General features: G+C 48.3%; 1 protein-coding gene across 1 annotated transcript in view; it reads right to left on the bottom strand.

The window, feature by feature from the left end:
• Positions 1 to 4318: 4318 nt before the first annotated feature.
• Positions 4319 to 17680, bottom strand: part of USP31 (ubiquitin specific peptidase 31) — a 54361-nt gene continuing 40999 nt past the window's right edge. The window contains exons 15-17 of the mRNA XM_015563887.1: positions 16029 to 16187; positions 14936 to 15088; positions 4319 to 7164 (exon numbers count right to left, since the gene is read on the bottom strand). Of these exons, the coding sequence (XP_015419373.1) occupies positions 5624 to 7164; positions 14936 to 15088; positions 16029 to 16187 (1853 nt within the window). The 3' untranslated portion in view covers positions 4319 to 5623. The remainder of the gene's footprint in view (positions 7165 to 14935; positions 15089 to 16028; positions 16188 to 17680) is intronic.

The following is a 17680-nucleotide window of genomic DNA, read 5'->3' as shown; positions in this document are numbered from 1 at the left end:
GAGTTACCCGAGGAGACAGGGATGCTACTCCTTCACTGCACGTTAAAAGGATGGATGTGACTTTTTGTTTTAGAAATTTACAGAGTAGCTGCATGCATCCTTCTCCAACTTATTTTCTTCACTTAACAGTACAATTTTAAAGCATTTTGTATATATCAGCGTGGTACTGATATCTGTTTAATTTCCGAGCTTAATCAACCCCAAAAAATGCAGTTTGGCAAGGGGGAGAAAGAGGAGTATGGCTTGAAGGGCATCGTGTAATAAATTTATTGTATTTTGTTACATTTTCACTTTTCTCTTAATTCCAACTGTATGCAATATAATCAACTGCTGTTCCAGAAATAAAATTTAAACATAAAAATATAAATTCTGCTTCTTAAAAGTGCATCACCTTGAAGAATAAGACACACAAATAAATAACAGAAGTCAGTGGCACATCGCATGCACTTGCTCTAAAATAACTGAAAAGGTCTGACACACTTCTCCGCCACGGGAAGCCCCCACTTCCCGCGACTGCGCGGCCACGGGAACTCGGCCCTGAGCGCGCGTGGGGGATGCCCAGCCGCCCGAGTCTGTGACGGCAGCAGCCCGGGTGCGGCCCGAGCGTCCCTCCCGTGAGAAACCAGGGCTGTGAGGGCCGGAGTTCAGTTTTCACCAGGGGTGAGAGGCAGAGTAGCACCTAGGGACCTCCCATCACCTTCCTCCACCGAGCAGGCCTCACCGCCCGCCTCGCCCGGGACCGCCAGCCTGCGGCTTGCTATCTTTGCGCCTTGAAACGCCAACTCCAGGGGAACTAAGGGTTTCTCTTTCTCGCGGGCGGCAATGGTGAGATGACCACCCGAGGCGCGTGGGACTCTGAAGTCCTTGGCACGCACTCAGCTCACCAGATAAACTCCATCCCACTGGCCTCCACCGTAACGTATGCAGCCAAACTTTTGGATGAGCATTATCTGATTTATTAAAATTATATGAAAAAATACCAATGAGGGTTACAAAAAAAAAGATTCCAAATAAAAATGCTTCACATTCATTTTTAAATTTAAAAATACTTCCTGAAATTACATTCTAGACAAGTAGAGAATGAGCTAAACAAGGAATTTGGGGGCAGCCTAGTGTTTGCTATTATAATTCTTCCAAAGAAACCAACCATCATTCTATCAAAATCTGGGGCTCTGCCCTGGCTCTGGGCAGGGCTCCTCAACTCCGCACTCAGACACACCTGCAGCTTTAATCCACGTGGTGGTTCCTGAGCCGACCACACTGACTACAGAGTGTGTGAGGGGGCGGGCCTGGGTGCTTAGAAGTTCCCTAGACAAGTCTCCCGAACACTGGTGTCCAGATCGCAGAAGAGGCTCCGTGGAATCGGGGGCATCTGTGTGAGGGGAAGGAGCCTCCCTCGTCTATCATGGATCTCCTCTCCCCCAAACTGGGAAACACCAGGTTAAAACAAACGTGAGATGGGTCTACACCCTAACCCACCCTCCGACGCCACCATAATCCCATGAGCTTAGTCTTCATGTGACCAATGGTTGGGGAGCTCAGTTTTCTGTAATAGTAGCTCTAAGTCTCTAAAAAAGCATTTAAAATCCTTAGCACTACTAGGAGCCACGCCCTCTCCTTGTGACCATGATAGAACCCTAGAAGATATAAACAATTAAAATCTATAGAAAATGGCAGGTTATTTTTAGAACATCCCTACACTTTACCAAAGTCTTCAAGCTAAGTACAGTATATAAACCAGTGTTCAACATCCCCACCCACTCCTGCTTGCAAATACTTACTTTACACAGTCTCACCAATGATCAAAAAAGTTGGCCGAGGGAAACATGTGCAAAGCGGAGACCACATTTAATAATTACAAATTCGAAAATAGAGCTCCGTAACCTAAGAGTTGCCTTTAAAAAAGCGTCTTTAGTGTAGTGGACGTTGCTTAGGAGATGCTTTGCATAGGTAGTGAGAGCATGCTTCGGGGGTAGCTGCAGGCCATGCAGAGCGGTCCTGTGTCCGGGGGTGAAGCGTGGCTGCTCAGGCTCCCCGTGCAGCTGCAAGACACACCTCTGGGCGCTGAGCCGAAGGCAGTGCGGCTGACTACTCAACCAAAATAAAAACACAGCATTTACCCCAAAATACTCCTGCAGGTTTGGCAACAATGCACCCTTTATGAACTGAGCCTGCACAGTAACAGCTCCCTTTTGTGTTTATGGTTAGGACACAGGCACTGGTTAGTCAGCAAATTTTGCTCTGGTCAATCCCAAATGATACAAAGTTCAACCCACCTCACAGAATATGTGTTTTATAGAAACTGCTTGTCATTTGCAGATTATGTCAAAATTCCAACCAGAAACACTAATTATCTTTGCATCCAACAATTATAACTTCAGGAAACAGTAAGTTCAGCTGATCAGTAATTTTATCAGAATGAAAGGTAACATCAGATGTCAATCTATTGAAAAACATGTTTATTTGATGTGGATGAGTTTTGCTCACAGCTCTCCTCCGCTCCATTTTCCTGAAGGCTGCCACTGCCGTCCTTCCCAGGCTGTTCCTGTTTCTCATGTTAGAGGGATGACAATTTTTCTCTCAAACTCCTACCCCCTCCCCACCCTCCCCCACAAATCCCCACATCCATCTCCTGCCAGCGTGGACGGCCACCTTTTCAAGCCCCAAGTATGGAAACAGCGTAGTCTGGACAAGTGGACGGAGAGGAAAGCGCCTCCGGAGGTGAGGAAGGGCACTTTTGGTTTCCAGGACACATGTGCTCAAGAGGACCTGGCTGAGTCAGCAGAACCCGTTGGCTCCGTCACTCCGCTGAGGGCGCTGCTGGCACCGGTCCATCAGCGGCACTCCCAGGGCTCCTCGGCCACAGCCACCTCCCAAAGCCTGCAGCTGGCCTCCACTCGTAGAGCAGGCCCTCAACCAAGGCGTCAGATGAACAAACGAATGAATAAATGATGAAAGAATGATTACAAGAGTTGAGGGCAGCCTCAGATAATTACAATACTTCACCAAAACACAAGGGCTCCTATTGGCCCAGCGTAGTATTACCCTGTTAGGCTACTTTTAGGGAGAGAAAATACAAAAAGGTGGGAGATGGTCTTGCATGACATGGGCCTAAGAGCCTCCGTGCTCGCCCATTAGGGAGGGATTACGAAGGCAGGGCCCGGGACTTAGGAACGCTGTAGCCTCAGTGCCTGGGGTGTTCATTGGAAAGAAATCCAGAATGAAACGTTTCTTAAGTGGACAAACATGACAGACGAACTCCATGGTTGGTGGTTATTCTGTGCCCACCAGGAAATGAGTGCTCAGATGAGGCCAGAAACCCAGACCCACCATCCTTAGTAGGTTATTTCCAACCCCAAACGTATTGCTCATTGCACCGAACGTCACCGGGGAAAAAATAAAACCAACACCAAGTCCCTAACCTACCGAAGGCCTGAACTGAACCAAGTAACCACTCCCCACACTACACCTCAGAGACCTGCAAACTTCTGGGCCAGACAGCCTTCTCGGCGGCTGAACGTCTGTGCCTGGTGATCAGGGATGAACTTTTCACTGCTTAAGCGCAGCATGTAATCGCTTAGATGCCTAGGCAATGCCATAATACTTCCTGATTTTTCCATTTAAATCTGAAACAAGGACTAAATTCATAAGCGTACAATTTTATAGATACTGAAATTTTATTTCTAGACCTCATGGAAGATTAAAGAAGTTTGTAGTGTGCTTTTTAGGACACTAAACCAAATGGAAAATCCATTCCTGAAGCACTCAAGAATAAAAATATTTACCACTGTGAAAATTAAACTACCTTCCATTCATGCCTAAATGATTATAGCTCCAAAAGGTGTTCATAAAACCTGTTATGTAGCCAAACTATAATTCTGACACTTTGCAGAGATGCAGATAGATTTCAAATGTGGTTTGCCGGCAAAAGGATGATGAGAGGTTCCAATAAGACAAACACTGAATTCCTGATACTGGCGCGCCCACATTTGTGATACAGAAAACCAGTGCCATCAGACCGGCTGTCCACGTGCGGTCAGAGCGAGAACATCCCGGCAGGCGGGCATCGGCAGTCACTGTGCCCAGGAGCAGTGCTGCTCTGGAGCCATAGGACTGGGCACGGGGCAGACACGCGTGCTCAGGAAATGTCACGGAGCACTACGGCAACTTCCACAAGCCGAGGGAGTCTTAGCTATCACAAGGGTCTAAAATTCCAGCTACCCTCAACAAAAACGGCCTCCAGACTTGTGAGTTACCTGCTAATGCTCAAATTAGCAGCAAAATAAAGTTAAGTAACCTACTGGAAACATTTAATGAGAACCAAGACTCTCTCCACATTTAGAAAAAGGAGGAAAAAACTAAAACTTGCTAGGATACCCCCAGAGAGCTTGGAAAACCAGTATCTTGCTTATCTGTGAGATGTCTGTGAGGTTCTCGTCTAACCAGAAAATGCAATTGGCATGGACAGGGCCAGACTGAACCTGCGCTGACCCGCCGAGTTCTGGCGAGAGATTCAATCTTCAGCACGAAGAAGGAAGTGAATTGCTGAAGAGCAGTCACACTGAGCCCGACGGGCAGGATCAGGAACGTGTATGTAATACTTTGTTACACGTCGCTTCAACTACCACTGACTTCTGGCCTCAGCAACTTCTTTCCTCTTCATGACTTACCAGAGTGTGGAGACGTGGGCAAGGAGCTTTCAACGTCCAACACAGAAAAAGCAACACGGGAGGAAAATGGGAGAGATTCATGTGTGCAGTTGAGAATCCTCTTTCTTTTCCCAGGAATCTTTCTTTAAAAGATTCCTCTCCTGCTCTACTACTTTTCAAACTCCCAATGGCCTTCACTAGCAAATGTAGGAGGGAAAGCCTCAACTACGAGTGACTGGCTTTACCCGATCTGCCACATCTTGGGACCCACATCTCTGCCGACAGGGAAGTAGTGAGACTGCTTCTACCTCTGAAACTGCCTGTGTGTGGCAGGAGGACTGACAGTCACTGACAGGCCACCTTCTCTCTAATCCTCTTACAGATACACATCCTTCCTAACCTGGCTGAGTATATATACCTGAGAAACATTAGTGTTAAAATATTGCCCTTTACAAAGACTGGTAGATGGGGCCAAAGTGCAGGAAGCAACCGTTTTCCTTCGGTTTGTCTGTTAGTGTCACAGTTTTTAGAACTCCTGGTGCCACATGACAGTCCCCGTGAGGACAAGTCCTGCTCAGCTGAACCCCAGGTCAAATAACTCATCCTTCTGCAGAGCAGCTTGGCTGGTCCCAGGTTCCAAACCCTGGTGTCCAACGCATCATTAGAGCTCTCTAAAGAAATATATACAACGGCTACAGGGACTGTCCAGGGAATCATCTGTGATTTTTCCAGTTAGTTCGGTATCGATGCTTTGCCTATGGCTGTTATTTGGTTCAATGGCAGAATAAGGCGACGCTTTTAACAATTTGCAATTGAAATCCGCACACACACACGCACGCACGCACGCACACACGCACGCAAGCACACACATCAGGCACATGACCCAAAAAATACAAAAGCATAGAGGGCTTTGGTGGGAGGGGAGGGTTCTAAATAAATAAACGTGTCGCAGGTCGCACTGGAGCGCAGCGGCGTCACTGAGGTTTCGGAGGCCGTGCAGAGGCTGGCATGCTCGAAGGTAACCTTTGGGAGGCCTTCTCGGCAGACTGCCGGCCACCAGGAGATGCGGGTGCGCCGCAGTCTAGCGGGGAAGACTTGGATCTGCGACTGGACAGCAGGGAATGTCTAGCAGAAGCAGGGTCCTTGGAGGCCAGCTGCTCTTTCCTAATGGAACTGGCATTTGGCTGCTGGGAGCCTGGAGGCCGGTGCCCCTTCTCCGCCTTGTCCTCCCCGGCGTTCTTACCGGCCGACCTGACGGAGCTCCCCCCTGCCTTCTTGGAGAGCAGGGGCGTCTTGCCGAGGTCAGTGGACCGCCGCGTCTCCTTCTGCCTCAAGGCAGACTTGAAGAAGGACAGCCCCTTCTCGTCCGACTTGCTGTCCCGCTTCAGACCAGCCTTCACACTCGCGTTGGGGGAGCGCAGGCTGGCCATGGAGGAGCTCCTGACCTGCTTCCCGTCCACCCGGCCCTCCCCCGCCCTGGCCTGGCTCCCCCGAGGGGAGCTGGGCTTGGAGCTGGAGGGGACCCCGGCTCGGTCAGAAGCCAGGCTTTGTCTGGAGCCCTCTCCACTCAGGCTCCGCTCCGCAGTCCTGCCCTTCCCCGGTGGGCAGGGGCCCCTGGTGGCAGGGCCCGGGGCCTTTTTGGCAGGGGTGGAGGAAGCAGTGCACGTGAGGGAAGAAGCTGCCTTCGGCTTCTGGGGCGAAGGAGAGGCCACCGAGTCCTGGGCTCTGGGGGAGGGCTCCTTCCTGGGAGGGGTGGGGGCCCTGGAAGACTCCGCTTTGCTTCGGGAGCGGGAGGGCTTCACAGAAACTTTGGCAGGAACCGGGGAGGAAGGGGAGGTGCTGGACTGAGATGACCCCCGGCTCGCCAAGACCGACCTCCCCTTCCGCAGGCTTCTGTCCGGCTCAGACGCGCCTTTGCAGCTGGGGGAACTCTTGGTTGTGCTCTCTGGTTTCTTTGTGAGGGAGCCTGGGTGGCTTGGGGGTTTCACCTCTTTGACGGGAGAGCTATCTACAGAATCGCTCTGATCCACGTAAGCTATCTGGTTATTGTTATCAAATGGATCAGACACGGGGGGCAAGCGAGCCCCTTGTGCTGAGTGTTTGCTCTGTGTGTCCGCCACACTGGAGTTTGATCTGTGGGCATCTGGCTCGTCTCTGCACACGCCTTCCATGACAGCCAGAGGGGCCCGGCCTGCAGCCTTGTGCTCCCGTCGACTGGGAGCGCCGCCCGGGTCCTGGGAACTGCTCGAGAGGCTCCTCAAGCTGCCAAAGCAAGAGATGGAGGCCTTGTCATCCACCGCCTCCCCGATCTTCTCCAAGGTGGAGGTGGAGGCGTGAACCGGAGAGTCCCCTGAGAACCGGGAAGGAGAGCTGGAGCGCATCTGCAGCTTGGCAGACAGGGACCAAGAAGGTCTGATGCAGTTTTCATGGATGGCCAAGGGGCTGGTGACAGAAGACCTGGATGACAAGCTCTGGCGCTGGACACTCCTCACGAACGGTCGCGTCGAGAAACCTCCTGAATGCACAAAGAGAACACCATTCAGCTAAACAGCAAAGAGGCCGGGAGCACCTCCCGGGAAGGAAGGCCAGCATCTGGGACGACAGGAGCACGACGCCCAGAGCAGTACGTCTGGGCTCAAGGAGTAGTCATGGGACGCCCACTTTCCTGAGCCGCTCCCTCCCTTATCGATCCAATAGGCACATTCTAATTCACGAGTCAGCAACCACCTCTGCCTGCCTGCTCTATACCAGGGTCAGCACAGTGTTCCTGTGCAGGCCCAGACAGCACATATTTTAGGCTTTGTGGGCCCCCACCTCATGAAAGTAGCCGTGGGTGACACATTAACAAATGGGCATGGCTGTGTTCCAATAAAACCTTATTTAAAATAAAGGCAGGGACTGTATTTGGCCTGTGGCCTGTAGTTTGATGACTCCTGTTGTAACTCACAGGGCCATAATGAGAATTAAATAAAGCCTTTAAAAAGTCCTGTGCCCAGCAAGGTACTTGGCACTCCACAGATGCTCAAGAAATGTGAACGACTGAGTCAGCTTACTCACTAAGGATATCTGGGGCTCACAGAAGGTAATCTTTGCCCAAGATGGCACCAAGAGTTAGAGGCAGAGCAAACACCAGAGCCGCAGCGTCAGCCACACACAATGCCACATGCAGGTGCCTGTACTTGTTAACTATGAAAGCACATCCACGCAAAGGACTTAAGAGACAATACACTGCTATCCTGAGTGACTCAGGACTTATTAAAAATATTCATAACTAGAATAATATAAATCCAAAGAGCCCAGCCAGTGTGGCTCAGTGGTTGAGCATCGACCTATGAACCAGGAGGTCATGGTTCAATTCCCAGTCAGGGCACATGCCTTGGTTACAGGCTCGATCCCCAGTATGGGGTGTGCAGGAGGCAGCCGATCAATGGTATTTTCTCATCGATGTTCTGTCTCTCCCTCTCCCTTCCTCTCTGAAACCAATAAATATATATATATTTTAAAAAAAACAAAAACAATTCCAGCCCTTGGAGAAAAAAAATGGCAGCCGAATAGGCAGACATGTCCTGTGACTTGTCCCAGAGGAGATAGAAGCAACTAAATCAAATAACTTCCACCCGGAATTGGCAAATTGGACACAGCTGGTGAGACAATTCACAGCTGGGAAGAGCAGAGGCTGCCTGGAGAACGGCAGGATCGTGGGTCTGGGCTGGAGAGAGATGGGCGACCACCAGGCAGAGGGTCAGAAGAAAGCTGCAGGGCACCAAGTCTGCATCCCTTGGGGACAGGTGTAACATCCAGCTGTGGAAGGGAGGTCCACGGGCTGCTGGCGGCTGGAGAGTCTAGATCTAAGCCCACAGCTGCGAGAGGCTGCGCCCAGAAAGGCGGCCTGAAGAGCTGCCAGAGCCGCGGGGTGCCAGGGGGAAAGAAACTCATAGTCACGTGGTTGTTTTGCCTCTATTTTGTCTTCTTTTATTCACTAAACCCAGTTCACAGGACCTTTCAATGACACTCACCGAGGCTGCTGTGCAGGTGCAGATTGTGGGGTCTGGGAGAGGCTGTGGAGGAGAGTGGGATGGGGAGAGGTGCGGGAACCGGCACTGAGACTGTCCTGACCCTCCAAACCTAAGCAGCCATTTTTCTCCTGAAGAACCAGCCCTCCCAGCAGCCTCAAGACAGCCAACACAGTCACACCCAACTACACCTGGAGCTGTACAAAGGACATGAAGACTGTGAATAGCCCCACAGAGCCCTCAGGGACTGGGCTGAAGAGGGGCCACTGAGTCCGGGAAAGCGATAAAGCACCACCCCCACCTAAAGCCCTATCAGAAGCAGACGCTGGAGAGATTAAGATTGACAGCAGGCAGACAGGCAAAGCGGGCAGATTGGTCCTGCCTGCTCGCAGCCAAGGCTGTGGAGATGGACAGACAGAGGAGCGGTGGATCACTCGGAACTTCAACACGGTGCCGACTACCTAACAGGAAACTGAGAACTGGCAGACAGAAGAGTGGCGTCTCCATGGGGCATTCAAACTCAGCTGAAGCGAATGACACTTCATCTTTTAATCTTTTATTAAAAAATTTTTTTCATTATTTTTTTAATCTTTTATTTTTGTGTGTATTTTTTCATTGTTTTATTTTATCTTATTTTTTCTTTTTTCCCCACCCTTTTCCTCACTTCTCTCATTTTCCTCCCTTTTTCTCTTTTCCTGTCCCCACTTTAGTTTTTCTCTTTCCTTTCCTTTTACCCCTTGTTAAAAACTGATCTTTACCTGCTTTATTGATGTGTTATTCTTGCAGTCTCTGTTGGCTTACTCACATATCTAACTTCCTCTCCCCTGCTCCAAGTCCATGCACTCTTCTCTTTTCTCTTTCTTCACTAGTCAATTTTTTATGCTTTTGTTTTTCCTCTCCTCTCCTGCTCTCTTCTTCTAATTGTTTAATTAGATTCACTCACTAAACTCAAGCCTATCAGCTCTCTCCTCTATTCTCCTTTCCCAAAAATAAGTGAATAAATGAACTAAAATTTTAAAAATGTGTTTTATCTTTTCATTTTTTATTATCTTTCTTCTTATCCACTCATTCTCTTTCTAATGCCTCTATACTGAACCGTGCGTGGTCCTTACCACAGTCATTCAATTCCTTAACCTTACTTTCTGTATAAAAGCTCTGCCTGTACAGATTCTGTCCGCCCACTTTTCTGGATGTTCACTGTTTGCATTTTTTGGTTTGTTTGTTTTGTGGTGTTATCTCCCCATATATTTATCTTTCTTTTTTATTTTCTCTCTTACCTTTTTTTCTTTCCTCAATATCATGTTTCCTCTCTTTTCTCTTTCCTAATTCTCTTTTCTCTGGTGGTCATTTTTATTGGGGTTATCGGTGTCATGAGTACATAAGTGTTTTTTCCCCTTTGTGTTGTGTCTTGTTGAGCTGTATTTTGTACTGTTCAGTGAACATAGTAGAGAGCAAGCCACATAACCAGACATGCTAAGAGGACACTCCATCTACAAATGGGACAATAACACTCAAGACCCAACTACACCAAGAGAACCCAAATATCCCAAGTAGGGGATATCCCTAGAATACCCAGCAGAAAAGACCTGAGAGATTGCACTACTGGGTCCCACAATACATCTACTATATAAGACAAACTCAAAAAATTTGCGTGGCATAGTAGTTTGATCTAATACATGGAAACAATCACAAAGGAATAGCAAAACTGGGGAGACAAAGAAACAACCCCCATACGAAAGAAAAGGAGGAATCACCAGAAAAGGACATAAATTAAACGGAGGCAAGCAATTTGTCAGAAAGAATTCAGAGCAATGGATATAAGGACGCTGAAAGGAAGGAAAGACAAATTCAACAAGATGTGTAAGAATCAAGAGAAAATGAAGAAGAATCAAGAGGAAATGCAGAATGACATAGCTTCAATAAAGCGTACAATGGAAAGTTTCAACAGTAGACTAAAAGAAACTGAGGACCGCATCAGCAAGTTAGAGGACAAGGTGGAAAAAACACCCAAACAGAGCAACAACTGGAAAGAAAACTTAAAATACAGGCGAGCCTAAGGAAGCTTTAGTACAACACAAAACGAAACAACATCCACATAATATGGGTGCCAGAAGGAAGAAGCAGAGCAAGGAATAGAAAACCGTTAGAACAGTGGTTCTCAACCTTCCTAATGCCGCAACCCTATAATGCAGTTCCTCATGTTGTGGTGAGCCCCAATTTCATTGTTACAAATTGAACATAATTTAAGCATAGTGATTAATCACAAAAACAATATGTAATTATATATGTGTTTTCCAATGGTCTTAGGTGACCCCTGTGAAAGGGTTGTTCGACTCCCAAAGGGGTTGCGACCCACAGGTTGAGAACCGCTGCGTTAGAAGAAATAATGACAGAAAATTTCCCTGATGTTGTGACGGGAAAAAAAATCACACAAGTCCAAGAAGCACACAGAGTCCCAAACAAGATGAGCCTCAAAAGACCAACACCAAGTGCATCATAATTAAATTGGCAAACATCAATGACAAAGAATCTTAAAGGCTGCCAGAGAGAGACAGAAAGTTATCTACAAGGGATCTCCCATTAGACTATCAACTGATTTCTCAACAGAAATACATCAGGCCAGAAGGGAATGGAATGAAATATACAAAATCATGCAACGCAAGGGACTGAATCCAAGAATACTATACCCAGCAAAGCTATCATTCAAAATTGAAGGTGAAATCAGGAGCTTCACAGCCAAAAATAAAAGGCTAAGGGAGTTAATTACCACCAAGACAGCAATGCAAGAAATGCTCAAGGGACTGCTGTAAAAAGAAAAAATAGAAAGGGAAGAAGGAACACAGTCACAAAGAATAAAAATGGCAACAAACAAGTACCTATCAATAATTACCTTAAACGTAAATGGACTAAATGCTCCAATCAAAAGACACAGGGTAGCTGAAGGTAGGCCACTTCATAATAGTGAAGGGAGCAATCCAACAAGAAGATATAACTCTGGTAAACATATATGCACTTAATACAGGAGCACCCAAATACATTTTAAAAAATCTTTCAAACAGACAGACGAGAGCCTCTGCTGTCACTGCAATGCTTCCAATTCATAAATCTCTGACCGTGTTTTCAGTCAATGGTCAATAGCAGTTTCCAGGGGGCTCTGAGCTCAATAGATTGTGAATGGAGCAGACTCACTTGGAACTTAGTGCTGTACGAGTGTAAGGTGCTCCCCCCCTCACTTCAGAGCTAAAGGATATAAATGTTTTTTGTTTCTTTGTTTTAAATATATTTTTATTGATTTCAGAGAGGAAGGGAGAGGGAGAGGGAGAGGGAGAGGGAGAGGGAGAGAAGAAAAGAAAAATGGTGATAAATTATCTAATCCTACAACTTAAAGAACAAGAAAAGCCTGGAGTAAACAGAAGGAAGGAAATAATAAAGATCAGAGTGAAAATAAATGACATAGAGACAAAAAAAATACAAAAAAGTAATAAAGAATTGGTTCTTTGAAAGGATAAACAAGATTGGTTAACCTCTAGCCAGGCTCACCAAGAAACAAAGAGGACCCAATAAGCCAGTGGTTCTAAACCTTCTGGCCCTTTAAATATAGTTCCTCATGTTGTGACCCAACCTTAAAATTACTTTCGTTGCTACTTCATAACTGTAATGTTGCTACTGTTATGAATCATAATGTAAATATCTGATATGCAGGACAGTCTTAGGCGACCCTGTGAAAGGGTCATTCGACTGCCAAAGGGGTTGTGACCCACAGGTTGAGAACTGCTGCAATAAACAAAATCAGAAATGAAAGAGGTGACGTTAACAACTGACCCCGCACACAGAAGGCCGAGAGACATATGAAAACATGCTCAAAGTCACTAATCATCCGAGAGATGCAAATCAAAACAACAATGAGGTACCATCTCACACCTGTCAGAATGGCTATCATCAACAAATCAACAAACAGTAAGTGCTGGAGAGAATGTGGAGAAAAAAGAACCGTTGTGCACTGCTGGTGAAAATGCAGACTGGTGCAGCCATTGTGGAAAACAGTATGGAGATTCCTCAAAAAATCAAAAATGGAACTCCCATTCAACCCAGTAATCCAACTTCTGGAAATATATTCCAAGAAATCAGAAACACCAACCAGAAAGGAAAAATGCACCCCTATGTTCATAGAAGCACAATTTACAACAGCTAAGATTTGCAAACAACCTAAGTGCCCATCAGCAGATGAGTGGATTAGAAAACTGTGGTACATCTACAGAAAGGAATACCACACTGCTGTAAAAAAGAAGGAACTCTTACTATTTACAACAGCATGGATGGACCTGGAGAGCATTATGCTAAGCGAAATAAGCCAGTCAGAGAAAGACAAATATCACATGATCTCACTCATTTGTGGAATATAATGAACAACATAAACCAATGAACAAAATTAGATCCAGAGAACATAGAAGCATTGGCCAGACCATTCAACCTCAGGGGAAAGGTGGTGGTGGGGGAGGGTGGTGGTAGTGGTGGTAATAGATCAACCAAAGGACTTGTATGCATGCATATAAGCTTAACCCATGGATACAGACAGTAGGAGGGTGAGGGCATGTGCTGAGGGGTGGGAATGGCTGGGGAGAGGTCAATGGGGGGAAAAGGAGACATATGTAATACTCTAAACAATAATTAAAAAAAAAAACTTCCAAAGAAAATACAGTGGGGCCTTGACTTACGAGTGTCCCGACTAATGAGTTTTTTGAGATACCAGCTGTCTCTTGGCTGACTTTTTGCATTGAGTTGACAGAGTAATTTGAGTTAACAAGCTCCGTCTCCAAACGAATTAAACTCGTAAGTCAAGGCCCCACTGTATTGTGAAACAACTCCTATACACACATGCTAACAGTAGCAGGGAAATATGTCAGAGTCTGCCTGAGAAGATCCTAGGGCCAGGCCCTGTCCTGTGGGCACCACCAGCACCCCTGGGAGATGATGACACTTAAGAGGGCACCGATTCTCCAACCACTGGTTAGAAACAGGTCGGGAAACCACTTTTAGGCCTACGGTTAAAACGACAATGAATTCTAAGGTGAAAGGCTGTGCTGGAAATAACCTCTACCTTAATAAGTGAAGATTTATTGGTCAGTTTTTCAAATAATGTCAGGAGCTAGATAGGAACTTAGCAGCCACAGTCCAGTACACTTACTATATAAGCCGGGAAGCAACAAGCCCGAGGTGGGGGAGCTGATGCTAGGGGCACATCCCCCAGGCTGGCACATCCGCCCAGCCCCTGCCTTGGCCTCCACCTCCCGTTCTCAGAAGACCCGTCACCACCAGAAGCATGTCACAGCTATCACAATGCTGGCGCAGAATGAGGCTTGTTGGAAGGAAGGCGAGTCAGCGTCTCATTAAGAAGCTGATCTCACCCTAACCGGTTTGGCTCAGTGACAGAGCGTCGGCCTGCAGACTGAAGGGTCCTGGGTTCGATTCCGGTCAAGGGCATGTACCTGGGTTGCGGGCACATCCCCAGTAGGAGGTGTGCAGGAGGCAGCTGATCTATGTTTCTCTCTCATCGATGTTTCTAACTCTCTATCCCTCTCCCTTCCTCTCTGTAAAAAATCAATAAAATATATTTTAAAAAAAGAAAAAGAAGCTGAGCTCACTGTCTCCCCTTTCCCAGCTCTCGCAGTGCTGGCTGCATTGGTCCCACCCACCTGGTCCCTGATAGAACTAAGAGCCTTGCGTGCGGCCACTACTCAACTGGTAAGTGAAGGTAAAAAAGAGTTCCATTTTTATCAGATTTCCAAAGTTTTTATGTTGTGCTTATCTTCAGAATTCCCCAAAACGACTTCTACGCAGAGGCACCAGTTTCTGTACTAAACACTTCTGAAAAAGAACGCACCAGATTCCTCTGCGGGAAACCGCGTGGCAGGGAGGGAAGTCGCTGGGCGGGCGGGAGCTCCATGCCGGGCCCCGCACAGGCGCACTGCACTGAGCCCCCTCACAGCTGCCTGAACATTTAAAAAGCACTTTCAAATATGTATTCATTATTGTACAGAGTCAAGGCTCCACTCCAGACCGTCAGAGTCGAAAATGATGAAAGAGAAGAAGGAAGTGCTAGGTCAGAGAGGAGACGACAAGCCCTGTGCACAGCAGACATCACTGACAACTGGACACTGGGTGGCACCACCCCACAGCCTTCTTGGGCTTGGTTCCTAAACAGGAGGGATCCTGTGCTGTCCGTGCGTTGCCTCTTGGAAGTCTGTCACCAAAACACAAAACACACACACTCACCATCGTCCTCACTCCTCTCCCCGGTCATCTCCACGGACTCGGACAGCGAGGCCAGGGAGGTTCGTCGGGAGGAAGCTGCCGAGGTGGCGCTGGCGGGCTTGCTCCCCGGCAGCCGGCTCACCCAGTGCTCGCACAGGGAGGAGCTCGTGGAGCCTGCGGAGAAGGGAGGGCACCGAGGTCAGCCAGGGCCCGGGCCTGCACAGCACACCGTGACCTGAGCACTGCAGGTGGGCACGAGCTGCCAGATCCCAGTGTGCCTCCCAACAGCACCGGGAGCCTCATTTCTGTTAACGAGTGAGCGGCAGAGGGGTACACTGGGGGGCAGGGTCTGGCTCCAGCAGGGGCCACTGCTCCAGGGAGGCCTCCTTTTAGCAGCTTCTAACTTAGGCCTTGCCAGCCTCAGGGGGAGCAGGGGTCAACAACCCCTAACCTGACCACATTCCCACACCCCAGTCCCGGCTTACTCTCTTAAACTCAAAGCCTGCACTAAGCAGCACCCGCCCCTTGTTTAGATTGTGTGCATTCATTAAAACAAATGGCTAGACCCCATCACACTCAACCCAAGCCACCTACACTATTGCCTTAGCCTTCAATTCTTCCCTAACAGAACAGGTCAACCTTACTGCGGGGAGGGGCTGCTTCTAACAGCGTTTAACCCTTTACAAAAGGCTTTACGGTGGAGCTGCCTAACCTGATGCATCCAAGGACCCCAAGAGGCACGCAGTGTTATTGCATCAGGATCAGAGGATATGTGCCTGGGACAGGACGTGCCCCGAGGTAACCCAACCAACATGTGGCAAAGCCAAGTCCCCGTCCTTCCAAACCTCTCGTTCCCTCTGCTTCCAGAGTGCATGCCATGCTGCTCACAGCTCATTTACCCCACGAGTGACCCTCCCCAGCACTCGTTCCCCTCCCTGTGAACTCGGCTGGTTCACAGCTGCTTGCACGCGCCACCCCCATTTCCTTAACTGCAATCATTTTGGTTTCAAGATTAAATGCAAATGTGAGGATTGAGAGAGGCATGACACCTTCTGGGAATTTCTGACAATCTTCTGTTCTGGGAAAAACTGCCCAAGAATATGGTTGGCCTTACCTGCCACCGAGCTGTTGGCCGACCATGACGGTATTGCTGTCCTCCGCTGATAGAAGAGGATGTAGGCCGTCTGTGTGCAGACCTCATCTTCCGACAGCTGTTGCACGTCACTGTCATCAAAGCAGTACCAGAGCCCGTCCACGGAGTTCTTACAGTAGGCTGCCAAAGAGAGCCCCGTCAGCACCCGCTGCACCGGCTGGGCCACTGCCCACCGAGACCGTTTCTTTGGCTCATATAATTAACTCAAGACCTTTTAAAGGCTCATGCAATAACAGAGAAAGAGGTGAAAAACCCAAATTCCATATCACACTCAGGCCAAATGTTTCAAAAAATTCCAGAGATAAAGTTCTTTTTAATCTTAGGAAACAAAATATGCTTATTTATTTAAACCAGTGGGTCTCAACCAGGGACAGTTCTACCCCAGGAGACATGTGGGAAGTCTGAAGGCATTCTGATTGTCCCAGCCTGGGGAAGGTGCTCCTGGCCTCCGTGGGAGCAGGGGCGCTCACAGCACGGAATTGTCCGGCCCAACTGTCAGCAGTGCCAGGGGGAGACCCTGAGGTAAGCATGCTGTGACAGCTGGTGTTTGTCAGAGACAGAAGATAACAGAACCAGAAGTACTGTATTAGTCATAACAGCAGCTAACACCTGCTTAGAACTGACTATGTGCCACACATGCACTTAACCTATGAGACCTGCTCTACAACGATTCCCATCTGACAGAGGCTCAGAAAGATCAGCCAGCTTGCCCACGGTCATGCCACGGGTGAAGGGCAGGGCCCAGCTCATTTCAGAATTGTCTAGTCCCGTCCAACCCTGCTTCCCGTGGGGGTAGCACAAACGATGTCCCAGGGAAGTCCCTTGGTAAACGAAGACCATTTGAGCTCATGGATGTATGCAGCCTTCTCTCCAGTTCTAATTCTAAGCCTGAGATAGAAATAGAGCATTCAAGAGTCAGCAAGAATGGACAACTCGATGTTCCTGTCATCCTGGAAGGATATATCAAGGGTGTGACAAGCTTGATCCAGAGAAGTACATTCTTACCACACTTCCTACAATACCTATTTGTTGGGGTGGGATTGAAGGAGTGCTGGGATATGTAGCTGACCACTGGGACAGACTCAGCATGGCCCCAGGGCGGGCACGCAAGCCCTGAGAGGAGGCAGTGGGAGCGACTTTCCCAAGCATGGCACCCTGAATGATGAGGGCACCCGGTGAGAAGGGCTCCAGCAGACAGGTTCAGAAAGAGAGAGTAAGAATCTCTGCTTGTAGGAAGGGAAGTCATGTGCAGCTTGGACTCTGGAACCAAACGGGAGAACAATGGAGCTATAAGCAGCGAACGGGGCCAGGGCAAGGGCAGTGGCCACGGCTGCTCTTCTGGAGTGGGGATGGGACTGCCAGGGGATGCCCGAGAGAAGGTGACAGAGAGACCTTGCACTGGCTTCCGTCTGTTTCCTTCAGATGGTCTGTCCCCAGCCACAGCGTGAACACCAGGGAGCACACTACTCACTCACAAGTAAATGAAGCATTTACAAAATACTTCTAGTTGCCTTCTTTCCAGCACTATTAGTGAAGTGTCCTCAGACGAGTGCTACTCAAAGTGTGGCTGGAAGACTAATGCCAGTCCACAAGATAAACGGCAAAACTGAGAC

The sequence above is a fragment of the Myotis davidii genome, unplaced genomic scaffold (genome assembly GCF_000327345.1).
Source record: "Myotis davidii unplaced genomic scaffold, ASM32734v1 scaffold150, whole genome shotgun sequence".
Lineage (NCBI taxonomy): Eukaryota > Metazoa > Chordata > Mammalia > Chiroptera > Vespertilionidae > Myotis > Myotis davidii.
Note: the sequence above shows the minus strand (reverse complement) of the source record. Positions and strands in the feature narration are given on the sequence as shown.